The 13,311-nt window shown below is 39.6% G+C and overlaps 1 protein-coding gene and 1 long non-coding RNA gene across 2 annotated transcripts; both read left to right on the top strand.

Moving 5' to 3' along the window:
* Window positions 1-5,545: 5,545 nt before the first annotated feature.
* On the top strand, window positions 5,546-6,167 carry pirt (phosphoinositide interacting regulator of transient receptor potential channels). Its single transcript, XM_076265343.1, has one exon. The coding sequence runs from the start codon at window positions 5,655-5,657 to the stop codon at window positions 6,147-6,149; it is 495 nt and encodes a 164-aa protein (XP_076121458.1). The 5' UTR covers window positions 5,546-5,654; the 3' UTR covers window positions 6,150-6,167.
* A 2,334-nt stretch (window positions 6,168-8,501) lies between these two features.
* On the top strand, window positions 8,502-11,401 carry LOC143102014 (uncharacterized). Its single transcript, XR_012982548.1, has 2 exons — window positions 8,502-11,039; window positions 11,209-11,401. It is a non-coding gene; the product is annotated as an uncharacterized LOC143102014 (long non-coding RNA).
* The last annotated feature ends 1,910 nt before the right edge of the window (window positions 11,402-13,311 follow it).

Genomic DNA, 13,311 nt, shown 5'->3' with positions numbered 1-13,311 from the left:
GTCCACCTGTGTCATTTGTGCGTAATGAGGGGACAGTCCTCTGATCAACACAGTGCAAAATGTGTGAGACCTTCTGTCAGGGTCCCCCTGATATCTGTGATGTGTCTGTCTGTGTTCTACATTAGTCATTATAGTCTCATTATAATGTCATTACGGTGTAATTACTATGACTAACTGTCTTGACGGTAAACAAACATGGAAAGTCTCATTATAAAGCAATGATTGTACTTTCCACTTTGCTAATTCCCGTCACACACTGACCTACCAGGGTGTTTACCAACAGTCCTGCAGTAAATGGTATAGTACGTGTCCCCTTCATTTGTTTTAAAAGAAAGAAATTAAGTACTGTTTCACTGTACCTGTGTGTGCATGTGTGTGTGTGTGTGTGTGTGTGTGTGAGTGAGTGTGAGAGAGAGAGAGAGAGAGAGAGAGAGAGAGACTGCTCTGGTTGCTCTTTCTGCTCTTTCTGGGTTCTCTAAACCCAGTTTGGCTGTCTATCTGTCTCCTCTGCTCTTTAAACATAGACTTCAACTTAAATAATCAGTGGTTCAGATGCTTAAGAGCATGCATTATTAATTGACTGAGCACAGTGCCATGTTGTCTGGAAAGCATGATTATTTCTTTGAACTCAACATCACTCTGAGACAGACTCTGAGATTTTCTAATGGATTTATAAGCATGCTTCACAGACAGATGTTAGATCTTGCTTCATGGTTGTTAAAGTTTCAGTTCCCACTGTGAACTTTTATTCTATTAGATGGGAGGCTGCTAAAAATTCAGTCGGGCAATTAACATTTCGTTCACAGGACAGACATTTAGGTTTACCGCCCAGACAGCTGGGAGAAATATTATCATGTGACAATGAAATAAACAGACACTTTGTCATTCTTACTTGTCGCTCAGTAACAGAACAGCTGAAACTGCAGATAAGGGCGGGTGAGTTGTAGACTGCAAAAGCTCTGAGTGGATCTGCAAAAACAGGTTGCACCCGCCTGAGAAGGTAAATAGTGCCCTCTAGTGTTCGTCCTCTACATACCTTTATCAAATGATGCTGATACTGAACTTGCTGAAGATGACTGCACAATGAAACTTGAAACTTCTTATGCACACACATTTCACATTAAGGAAATAAAGTGATGACAGTTGACACAGACGTAGCAAGATGCCTTAAATGTGTTGATGGTTATTTGCAAGTGTCAATCTGTCATTTATTTGCACAAAACTTGCTAGAAGTCATAATTTAAGGGGTTATTGCCTTTTAGAACAACCAACCGCAATCCAGCTAGAGAATAAAATGGATGCCTATTTTTTCCACTTCATGTGAGTGGTTCTGTGCAGAAGTACAAGAACAGTCATCATAATAGTCATAATTTGTGTTTAAAAGCGGAAGTAAAAGCTTCACGTGTGCTGTAATGTAGCAGAACTAGGGTGACCACTAAACAGACTCTGAAAAGGAGGACACGTTGTATTTAAAGTGAGGACAAATTGGCCAAAATGAGGACACCCCCAATGTCTGCTTACAGGCCTATTCCAGTTGTGTAACTGTAGCTAGCTGGTATATATCTGTGCAGTGTGTATGTTGTGTAAACGTCCTTCCCAACGCCAAAGAGTTGTGCTAGTAAGTAAGTAAGTAAGTAAGTAAATTTAATTTATAAAGCACATTTAAACACAGCATAAACTGACTAAAGTGCTGTACAGTGGATAGCTAAAAAGACAAATAATACAGAAAAGCACATTGGACCAATAGTCAATAATTCTATAAAACATGGATAAAAGGGCAATATCAGGGCACACAACAACAAAGTTGTTAACAAATAGTAAGAGAGCAGCAGCCTGGACTTTTAGCTTGATTGTTAGCACACTCGACTCCCGAATCCAAGGTGCTGCTGTTTGCGGGTTCGAGTCCAGGTGAGTGCAGGGCTGAGCCATGCAAATCAACACAAGGCATTGTTGCCGTGACCCAGATCAGGAGTGAGGTTTAGACATAAACACGCAAATGAGGGCTATATGTGTACCATAAAGTAGCAGAAATAGAGTTACCACAACACAAATCTTTGGGCCATTCGCTCAACCCAGCACAGCCTTGCAGCGCATGCTGCTTCCTATCCGTAAGCCCCCATATGTGCGACTGCAGAGAATGTGTTTTTTTGTGTTTTTTTTTTTAGTCATCGATCGTCTTCGAACTCACACAGGAAGACACTCTATTTAGGTCCGCATAGAGGGCTTATAATTGATATATGGTATTTTGGGCCCCCACTGTCGACTTCAAGGCAGCGCTGGCTAGAAGGCACTAAGCAAGGGTTAGGGTTAGGGTTAGGTTTAGGATTACGGTTAGGGTTAGGATTAGGTATGGCAGAGCTGCCTTGAAGTCAACAGTGGGGGCCCAAAAGACCATCAAGCCGTATAATTCAGACAAATGGTCACTAGACAAACAATGGCATTAGCTAATGCTATCATTGTGGCTAACTACCTTAGCTACAGTCAGTAGCTAACATTATTTTACTGTTGGACGTAATGTTAAGCTGGAAAGACAATACTGGAAATTTAAATGAAGGATCAATATTCGCCTTTTTATTTTACTTAGTTTTAAAATAATTAGCGGACTATATAGACGCAGATACTGATAGATCAGCAAATAGCTTAAATCGGCAGATAATATCAGCACACGGATTCATCGGTCAGGCTCTAGTCGTGAGCCTGCTCAAACTACACAACAAATCGGACAGACCTGATTCAAAGGTTTGTCAGATCCAACTGATTCTGGGCTAAAATCAGGTCAACATCACAGTGTCTGTGTTTGGCATAAGTCAGCACCAATTAGCTTCCATGCATCATTTTGTGCTTTTATGACATCATCAAAGATGTCTCACAGAGATTATTTTGCAGTATTTTTTAAAATATAAAAATGTTGATACAAAATACAGTCATTTTCTTCAACCCAATAAAATACAAATTACAAAAAAGTATTTTGTATTTTAAATACATCTATCAGAAATACTGCCCATTCCTTAATACATAACATAGCTTTAATAATAATAATAATAATAATAATAATAATAAGCTTTATTTGTATAGCACCTTTCATACACAGAATGCAGCTCAAAGTGCTTTACATTTGAAGCATGTAACACAATAATAGTCAGTCAGTCATTATCAATCGCTTTTCTTCATTGCTGTGGCCGTTCATGATCCAATCAGCAACATATCAGAAATATAGAAACAACATGTCATAAGACTGGCAGCCTTAACCCTTTACCGCCACAAGCACACCATATGGCAACTGTGGCAAGGAAAAACTCCCATATTCCAGGAAGAAACCTTGAGCAGAACCTGACTTAACCCATTTAAGCCTAAATTTTTCCCAGACATGCAAATATGCAAATCATGTGTTATTAGCAACCCTTTGAAGTAATCAATATTTTTTTTTTTTTTAAATGTAGAAAAGTAGATGAAAAAGTGAGTTTTATTACCGGTGGGATAATATGCGTATACTCAATTAAAGGTTGCACAAATTGCTTTTTTGTTATGTGTGTACCTTTAAACTGACATGCAAGCTAAGTTTACGGTGATTAAAGTTTCCCCGAGTTCGGGCTTTTAAACTTATTCGCTGCGTCTGTGTCTCCCCATAGTGTCGACTCCTTTACATTCAATTATTTTTGTAATCCAATGGATTATGTTACTGATTACAAAAATTGGCATGTAATCTGTATTCAGGATTACATTTCAAAGTAATCTGACCCAACACTGGTCATGAATTTTGTCTGAAATATATGGATGCTAGTAAAGTAGTCAGTTGTTTTACAAATGTCTTTCTCTTAACTCAAAACCTCAGACCTCTTGACTCTGCAGTCCGCCCCCACAAGGGCTTTAGGGCCTCAGATATGTGAATGTGATGCATCTAAGCTTTACAGAAAAAGCCTCTTTTGTGAATAAGAGAACACTATGATTCATCAATGACAGAAATATACTGAGGACAATTGCTGCAACTGTAAACAATGATTCCAGCCTAAATGCATAGACTTTGCAGGCCAATATACCGGTAGGTCATTGATTTGTTTCGACTTGACTTTGATAAGGACGTCAGAGGGTGTAAGAGACAGAAAATGGAACAGTAATGGGCTGATGGAAAATGGAATTGGCAACAGGAAAATTGCCTTGGGAATAATGCCCCTCTATAAGACTGTAGTAAGGTCATGAAAGTGCTGTCTTCAGCAGAATACTTAAAAAGCGATTAAAAAACTGAAATAAGAGTGTTTGATCAGTGGAATATATGGCTGTGCTACCTCTACAAAATATACATTACAGGCTTTATGTCTTGCATTAAGAGAGCTCTTTCATGACCTTAATTGAGTGTAATGGAGGAGTATTATTCCCAAGGCTACTTCCCAGCAACCCATTTTTCTCTACTTATTCTATGATATTCACTATAAATGCCCAGGAAAAAAACAAGGGGGGGTCACCTCTTCCCCAATGCCAAGTGATAGAACTGAAATGCCCAAAGAAAACTTCAGTACATAAATGTATACATGTAGTACTGTACTGTCTTACTGTCATACTGTACATACACAAACACATAAACCTTCAGACACATGGACACGGCCCTCATCCATTTCCTCCCTTGCAGCAGGCTGATCTCTCTCTCTCGCTCTCCCTCCCTTTCTCTCTCCCTCCCTGCCTCTTTGAGTGGAAAACTCAGTTCTAGCTACACGTTGAGAGGAGATGTAGATGAGGAAGATGAGAGGTGTAAACAAAGTGACGTGTGTGTGTGTGTATTAGGGAAGTGCTACAGAAAGGGTCCTCCCTTTAACGCAATTTCTCGTTATGCACGGCTCTATCTGGGGTGAAGATGAGGAGATAGAGGTCATCTCCCAGAGAACGGACACATTTTTAGAAAGAACGCTTTTTTAAAACCTGGACCTATGAAGTCATAAGGAAGTAAATAGAACATCTGCAGACGTCAATTTTAAGGTAATTCATAAATACTTCATGTGCTGTAGACATTTTCATAGTATATTATTTTGAGAATTCACATTACAATCAGTGAACACTTATTATTAACATATTGTACATTAAAATGTATAAATTAAAATTTTTTTTTATTTATTTATGTATAAACAGGAATATTACAAGTGCACTCTTAAAATGAATGTGTTGAAAACACAACTTGCTTTGTTTTTAACCCATCTCTGTGTCCAGATAGGGACAACGCATTCGTTTTAAGAGGGTGGGTACCATGCTGTTGATATATATGGGTAAATAGAATGATTAATCAAGTCAAGTGTTTTATATTCCATGGTATATTTTCGGTTCTTTTGTGTCTTTGTCTTATCTTTTTTACGATAATGTGTTACTTTTTCGATAATGTGTTATTTTACAATCCTCTCACATGGCTGCAATGTTTCATATAAATAGCAATTTTTCAGTGTAGCATTTTTTCAGTGTTTTTGTGTACTTTGAAAGTAACCCAGAACAGCCATATTAAATGATCTTCAAATGAGCCTGATGCTAATTTAATCGTCATGCCACACATATAATAGACCACTGAGGACACTGGGTTCTCACACCATCAGACACGCCCAGTAATCCTCTTCTTCTTTATCATCCTTCTCCTCTTCCTCCTCCTCTGTGCCCAGAATCTCCTCCAATCCTCCACAATGACAGAGAAGACAGACAAGCCCACAGGGGAGCCCTCCAAGCCGGTGGACCCAGAGACTGTCCCACTGGAAGAGTGCTCTCGCGCTCCGTCCAACGACCACCTCAGCCTGCGCACAGAGAGCACCATCTTTAGCCTCACCCGCACCGAGTCTCAGGGGACCACCCCCCTCCCTGGCAGAGCCTGGAAGTCCCACCGCCCTGCAATCATCCTCATATCCACCGGGGGTAGCATGCTGCTGGCGGGCTTTGTACTAAGCGGCCTCTATTTCACTGAGGAATACTCCAAGCTCAACAGTACCAACCTTATAAGTACCAGAACCAACCAAACAGTGTACAATCTGATCTGTGGTACCATCATGGGCCCACCGCTCCTCTCCATTGGTCTGATGGTGATGATGGTGGGTGTGGTTCTCATCCCTGTTACCCGGGAGATGAGGCAGCAGAACTCCATGAAGAGGCTGTACTCCTTTAAACCACAACAACTCAGTTTATGAGAGTGCTTGAGGCCTGCGATGCCTATATGGAATACAGTGAGAGGAAATGTGCACAATTTAACTGTGAAGTATTAGATGACATTAGATGAAATGTGATGACAGGAGTTTGGAGACATTCTGAGACAGTTGTGCCAAATACTTACAGGGATTACTCAGAAGCATGCTAAAGGTAATGTATCAGTGTAACAAAAGGGCTATTGCAGGCAAGCAGATGAGAACAGTATTAAATCCTCATCAGATGTGCATGTTTACATTGTTAAATAATCTAAAAGGCTATAATATGAAAACATGTTTTAACATTTTATAATGCAAAATATAGACATTTTCTGAAAATCTTTTGGGTGTCCAAAATTGTTATTGTCAATTAAACAATTAAAATACATACTGAGGACATGCTCAGTCAGTGCATGAAAATGGTTAGGCTTATTGAGTTATTCTATTTTTGTGTTGGAATGGAATGTTTAAATATACAGTAAACACACAACAACTTTGTTATTTTCTATGTTCTAGATACCACAAGGATATAGGGTGTGGCCTGCAGTGAATGTAGTCAACTGGTTACATCATTTTACTACACAAATAGTCAGACTATCAGCCTGAATTTGTTTAGCAAATCATTTTGAGGTAGGTCGCAACCGGCACAAGATATTCTGCACTGAAAGTGTAGTCTTGTAGGCTATATTGAATCAAAGGTAGCCTAGGCTACACTAAAGGTAGGCCTACCTCCTACCAAAAATTTGTCAATATAACCTGTAGGCCTAGCCTACAATGCAGAGTTACAGCAGGCCCCTCGTTTTACACCAACGAATGTATTCTGAACCTGATCTGAAAGAAAGACTTGTCCACGATCCACCTGTGCTAATTTGAATGTTCCAACGTCACCAAGGGCGGTAGCCTAGCCTACTTACAACAGGTGTGTCTTCACACTAAGCGTTGCATTTGGTGCGAGTTCTTCCGCTACTTTCATAAAACTGGTATTACAACAATGGACCTGAGATGCCTAGGTGGATGTGTGCCGTTATTTTCTCTCGCGATTGTTTTTGACATTGTAGGAGTAGTTATTCTCTTCATTGGGATATTTGCAGATTTGCGATTAGATGGTCAGTTTTACGGCGACTTTTTGATCTACAGTGGCTCGCTCATTCTTTTTTCCAGCCTGGCGTGGTGGATCATGTGGTATGTGGGTAACATAAAAGTTTCCACTGAGGGATCAAGGAGAGACTCTGTAGTGAGTCAAAAGCACAGTTTCAAACAGCTGGCAAGAAAATTAACCGAACGGCTGTCCAAGAGTCACCATAAAGGCGAGGGGAACGATGTTTTTAAGTCACCAGGGAAGGAAGACCTGACAAAGAAGAAGGAACACACATCTGACCATGTCGCCTCCCGAATTACCTGGGGCAAGTCCACCTGCTACGAGAACAAAGGCTATGATAACTACAGCGAGTCCGTTACCAGTTCGAAAAACACAGAGGAGACGGAAGCGGACCTGAAGATGCTGAAGATAGGAAAGATTGAACGTCTCCTCTAAGCTGAGGTAAATGAATGACCTGATTGGTTTTCCGAATAGGCTCTTTTGACCTGCTTTATGCTAACGTAGTCCTCCCCACATCAGCCTTAAATTTCATTTCAGCTGGGTCTGTCCTATGTTGTTATGAAAACCACGCGTAAAGCTGTGACAATCTGGCAGTTGCCAAGTTGTAGGCCTGTCTGAAGTGGTTGGTTATTTCCACTACTATGTTGTCATATCTTTATAGTGGTAGGCTACTAGGCCCATTTCTCTCCGCGTTTAAAGGAAGTTAAAATATGAAGAGATTTGTGCTGTTTCCTTGGACACCACAAATGATTGCCATTTGTAACCTAATAAAGTCAAACCCAATAGGCTACACGGTGGCTCACTATCTGGGTAGTTGAATGACTCAGGTTAACCAATTGTTAAAATGTAACTCTAAATCTATAAATCAAATACGTCCCTGCAACTATAGGCATAATGGTTTTGTAATTAACTAACATTATTTACTGTAAATGTTCACTTGTGTCAAAATTGTTGGTGATATTCTAGGCCTAGTCTATATTATAATTTCTGTTTTATGCAGTAACTGATTAACTCAATTAATTAATTAAATAAAATGACTACAAATCCAGGCTTTTGTCACCATCATCTAATATGCATCAACTGGAAGATTAACATTTTGTTTGTTTGTAGCCTATGATTTGTTGAGGAATTGTACATCATAGTGGAATGTAAGTCTTCTAACAAGAGAGAAAAATGCTAAAAGATGTGTTTTGATTAATTGTCCTGTCTCAAGAATGACTGACTGATATTTAGCCCCCCCCCCCCCCCCTCTCTGGTAGGCTACACCAGCAATATACAAGCCTGCTGAGGATGTTGACTTTAAACACATTGTCTACATTTATTACAGTGCCATCTCTATATTCTCATCATATTGTATATACTATATGATTGTATTGATTTTTAAGCAGGGGCGAAAAGACAGCATGGGTATTTCAAATTGTGTAATTAGTTTATGTGTGAAGTAATTGAACAGAGGTGGTTTTTGCTGCTTTGAATGTTCCATCCTTACCATGGGTGGTTCTCTTAGTAGGTGCCTTTAGAATTGTAGGAGAGAGGTATTGTGCTTAGTTTTCACACTGGTTCAGAAAACTGACAGAAGCCATATTGGACTGACAAAAAATGAATTATGTTGCTATGCTTTAGTTTGTTTCATTGTATTTGTAAAATAAATGGCTTAATGGCTTAATTTCTCACCAAGAAGTTCAGTAGACTGTATATGTGCAATGGAGGAAAAGTGTCCCTGTTTTTCAAAACTGCACTGCGCTTTGCCTTTGTTGTCAGTTAAATATAATTTCAAATCTTTATTTTTGTATTATGTTTCCCAAGTGATTTAACTCTTTGATTTATGTGATGAATGTAATACAAGATTCCTTCCAAATAAAGGCAACATTTTACTGTACAGACATAATATATATACTTTTTTTTTTTTGATCCCGTGAGGGAGATAATACTGATATTTATATAGATATTTTCACATGTTCTCTTTAATTATATGGTATCCTCAGTCTGCAGACGTTCATACTTGTTTGTGAATTCTTTCTTGTGAATTTCCAATCCTGATATTGTCGTCTTGTGTGTGACACATGTGACCCTTATTTTGTCATGGAACTGACCTGATCATTCCTACCACTAAAAACACATAGTGGTTGGACTGGTTTTTCTGTAAATAAACTACCAACTCACTGACACCTCTCAGAGCACACCCTATGTCTTTTGCTTGCATTTTGGCATTTCACCTTGCCTTGATCATTTGGATGTGTTTGAAGCCCAATATTATACAGAGTAATGTCTTACCTGGTCATATTTATGTGTGAGAGTTTAGATCTCTGATCAGATGATGTTAACTCAACAACATTAAATAAAGATGTTTAAAGAGAAACTATGCAGTTTTGGCAATTTCTTCGCTGTTTTTCTCTGCAGAGCTCCCCCGACAGCTTCAATGTATATATTTTTTACGACACTCCTCAATCTGTCAGTCTGCCGTTTCCTCTTTTGCCTGTTCCTCCAACAACGGTTTACTCGCTTTCAGATTCTTTTCGTTGGCTCTGCCATGACAAATGTCTGAGAAACTCCATCGCTACCTTGTTCTAGCCGGTGCCTGGCGTGTATGTGTGTAGTGCAGTAAAGCAATTTGTTACATTGCGAGGCTGCGAGACTTTCTGTCTCTGAGGCCGTCGGCCCGCCAGCCCAAAGTTGCAAGGGTGGTTTTTCCGCTCACAGGCGCTAGGGGGAAGCGAGACTGTCACCATTCAACCTGAAAAAAGTCATGTAAACAATGCAATGACTCCGAAGCTGTTCAGTTAAGGTAAATTAAGCTAAAAAACTGCGTAGTTCCCCTTTAATTGAGTACCATTGAGTACTGAATTACAAAATACATCAATTAATGTCCAGTTCTATACGTAAGTGCATAACATCTAAATATGACTTCATACTCTTCAGGACAATAGCTCCCATTCTATCAACAAATTCATCTATGAGATAAAAGAGATCACACTGCTCTGACTGATCGCGCAGATCAAACTGGTGGCAAAATTGTCTCTGATCTGGCGTTAGGCTCCCAGACAAAATCTCAGCCGCAGTCAACATGCTGGTAACCTACTCTGCTTTTGCAATGGTTGATTACCAGATTGCGAGAGATGTTTAAGATCATAATTAGCTGATGTACTGCCCTAATAATAGATCTGAATAGGTTCCGGTGCCAAGATTTGTCAATGGAGTGGGTGGGGGGATTAAAGAGCTGTATAACTTGTTATGGTGGTTGCATCTGCATACCTGCCTCCTGCTATTGTACAAAGGTTAAGTACTCAATGGAATCCAAAGGAATGCAGGGCATCCTTTTAAAAAGGGCCTTGGAAAAAACAGCTCCTCTCATTTGCAAAGACGCGGCTATGCAGTTTTGAAGTGCCAGATCTTCTCATGGCGATGGATTGCAAGGCCTGTTGCGGGCGTTGCATTCTCTTCCTGGTCCTGGCAGTGATCTGTGATGTCGTGGGCCTGGTCCTCTTCCTGGTGGGCATCCTCGCTCCGCTGAGCTTCTGGGATTTCTTTGTGCTCTCTGGGCCTCTCCTCATCTTCCTCAGCCTGGTGTTCTGGATCTTCTGGTACCTGGGGAACCTCACTGTACCATATAAAGAGCTGTTGCCACTTTAAGGCAGATAGCGATTCTGTATCTACCGGGAAATTGACAGGCTGGCAAGAGCTAATCTCTCATACATAAATACAGAGTTAAAGGGCTGAGCAGCAAGCTGATGTCAAATCTTATGACAGACAATGAGGGGTTTACACAGACTGAACTTACGCCTGACAATGATTTAAACGTAAGTACCATGATTCCCATTTTTCTACATTTGAAGATAAATTATGTAAGATGGACATGGTCCAATACATAAATAGTAATATTATTTGTATACAATTAGTTCATGTGGGCATTTCCATACATAATTAATGAATTGTGAATACTTATGTGTCAGCGTTATGTTTCCATAGGTACATTTGAATTCTCACGGCGTTTGAAGTCAATTACGTCTTTAAACGTACCAAACCACGAGTTACCAGGGGTTCGAAGATGAAAACTCTCCATTTTAAGGCACTTGAATATGTATAATAACGTTGTACTTCCTTGTAAAAACCTGTGGTTGTATTTATGGTTAATAAACTATGTTCACTATGAATTTTATAATACTGACAATTCATTTTGTTCTTGAGGGTTTAAACAACTGTATTGTTAAGACAGGCTTGCTTAACAATAGAAACCAGCCTAACTTGCCATTTCAGTTCTGATGTTGCAAATGATGTTGCAAAGAACCACACCCATGTCTTACAATAGTAATAAGTCCTATCTCTTTCAAAACAGTCTGACAGAGGTATTTTCTCACTCAGAGGTACAGTATGGAGTTCTAGCCTGGATACCAGACTCTGACTTCGCAGTACTGTAGGAGTACTGTAGGGAAATGTAAATCAGCGGAAGAATGTAGACAGGTGAAGTCAGGCTAATGGAGTTCAATTGAGTCCAAACAGTTTGAGTTTTTAAGGACAGTTATTTCACTTTTTTAATTGGAAAATTAAAAATGTCTCTGTTCAACTGAACATAATGGTTTATTCTAGGGTTAGCATTATAGTGTTCAAATAATGAACAGAAACATTTTGCTGCAGTATATTGTGCTGTATTGTATATGGTGCAGATCTATAATGGACTGGCTTGTGATGTGGTCAGGTTCATGCAAATTGACTGAAACTGATTCAGACTGTTCAACCCAGGAAGCAGGAGAGCCAATCCCCTTGGCACCCACCCACCACATGCACTCCGACTTGATCAGCACTTTGGAGCAGAAACCATTTGAACAGTAATGTTTTCTGTCCCTCTCTTCCCCTCTCTCTCTGTGTTTCTCTCTTCCTCTCTCTCTCTCTGTTTCTCTCTTGCTCTCTCTAATTCTCTCCCAGAGACACAGTTAATGTCTCACAGCCTCTCAACAGACACATTTGCTTTACATTTCTGGGAATTTCAATCAACGACAAGAGAATGGATTCAAAATGCTTTCATTCAGACTCTTAGAGTGGTGAGGGGTCAGGGTACAGTACAAACCAAGATCTGACAGTTGTCAGTAATTTGGCCTTATGGATTTGACTTTATTTTTGGCTTTATTTATTTTTGAATTGTGTTCTGCAGATGAAATTGCTTTTCCATGATTTGCGAACACACCCAATCCATTCTAATCAATAATAGGGAATCAGGCCCTCCCACTCATCTAAAAAGGAATTGGAAGGTATCAGAAATGCAATACAAACCAGTCCCTGTGGAATTGTTACTCTGCTCTGATGGGTTGCACCATTAGTTCAAAGTGGGTTGCCTAAATGGCCACTAAGAGCTTTCCAATGCAATTACAATTCAAGCATTCATAAGTGTCAGATATTGATTTCTGAACTCTTGCATTTATTAAGAACCATGCTCATGCTGACCTGCCTATGTTTTGTATGCTTGATATGCAAAATATTAAAGAGTACAAAAGAGCTGAGCAGAAATAAAGAACATGTAGGACTAGGCCTAACAGGCTGATAGCCTATTGAGAAGTTAAACTAGACCTAAAACTAACATTAAACCATATAAAGTAACCAGAAAAGTACATTCTTCTGTGAACAGGTGGGCCATAGGCCTATACCTAAACTATTGATTTCCCTTTTCACTGTGACAAATCATTAAACCCTCTGGCAGCAGAAAATTTTGTCCGTCAAAGATTTGGTCTCATTTATGACATTTACTGGAGTTAGCCTAAAGTGAAATACTGACATACAAGAGGTAAACTATTAGGCTTACATACTGTATGCCACAGACCTACAGATATCAACATCAAAAACATTAACTGAGATTGGAGCAGAGAGAACAGCAAATCTTTACGGATTGCATTTTATATGATTGCCACGATTAAGGAGTAGGCTTTCAGTCGGCATTAGTCTAGTTCAGTATAGTTCTTAAGCGGTGGTACGGGTACCACTGGTGGTACGCGGACTCCTTCTAGTGGTACTCTGGGAGTCTCCAAAATTCTTTTATAAAGATGACATAATCACTTCAAATTAAATAAAAAAAATATATAA

This window comes from Alosa pseudoharengus, unplaced genomic scaffold, assembly GCF_046254945.1.
Source record: "Alosa pseudoharengus isolate Yale_2024_CS ecotype anadromous, Long Island Sound unplaced genomic scaffold, YU_APseudo_1.1 YU_APseudo_1.1_scf_4, whole genome shotgun sequence".
NCBI classification, from domain to species: Eukaryota; Metazoa; Chordata; class Actinopteri; order Clupeiformes; family Clupeidae; genus Alosa; species Alosa pseudoharengus.
The sequence above is the reverse complement of the archived record's forward strand: the minus strand, read 5'-3'. Positions and strand labels throughout refer to the sequence as shown.

Excerpts from the sequence above, each read along its gene's own strand:
- pirt (XM_076265343.1), top strand. The coding sequence starts at position 5,655 with ATGACAGAGAAGACAGACAAGCCCACAGGGGAGCCCTCCAAGCCGGTG.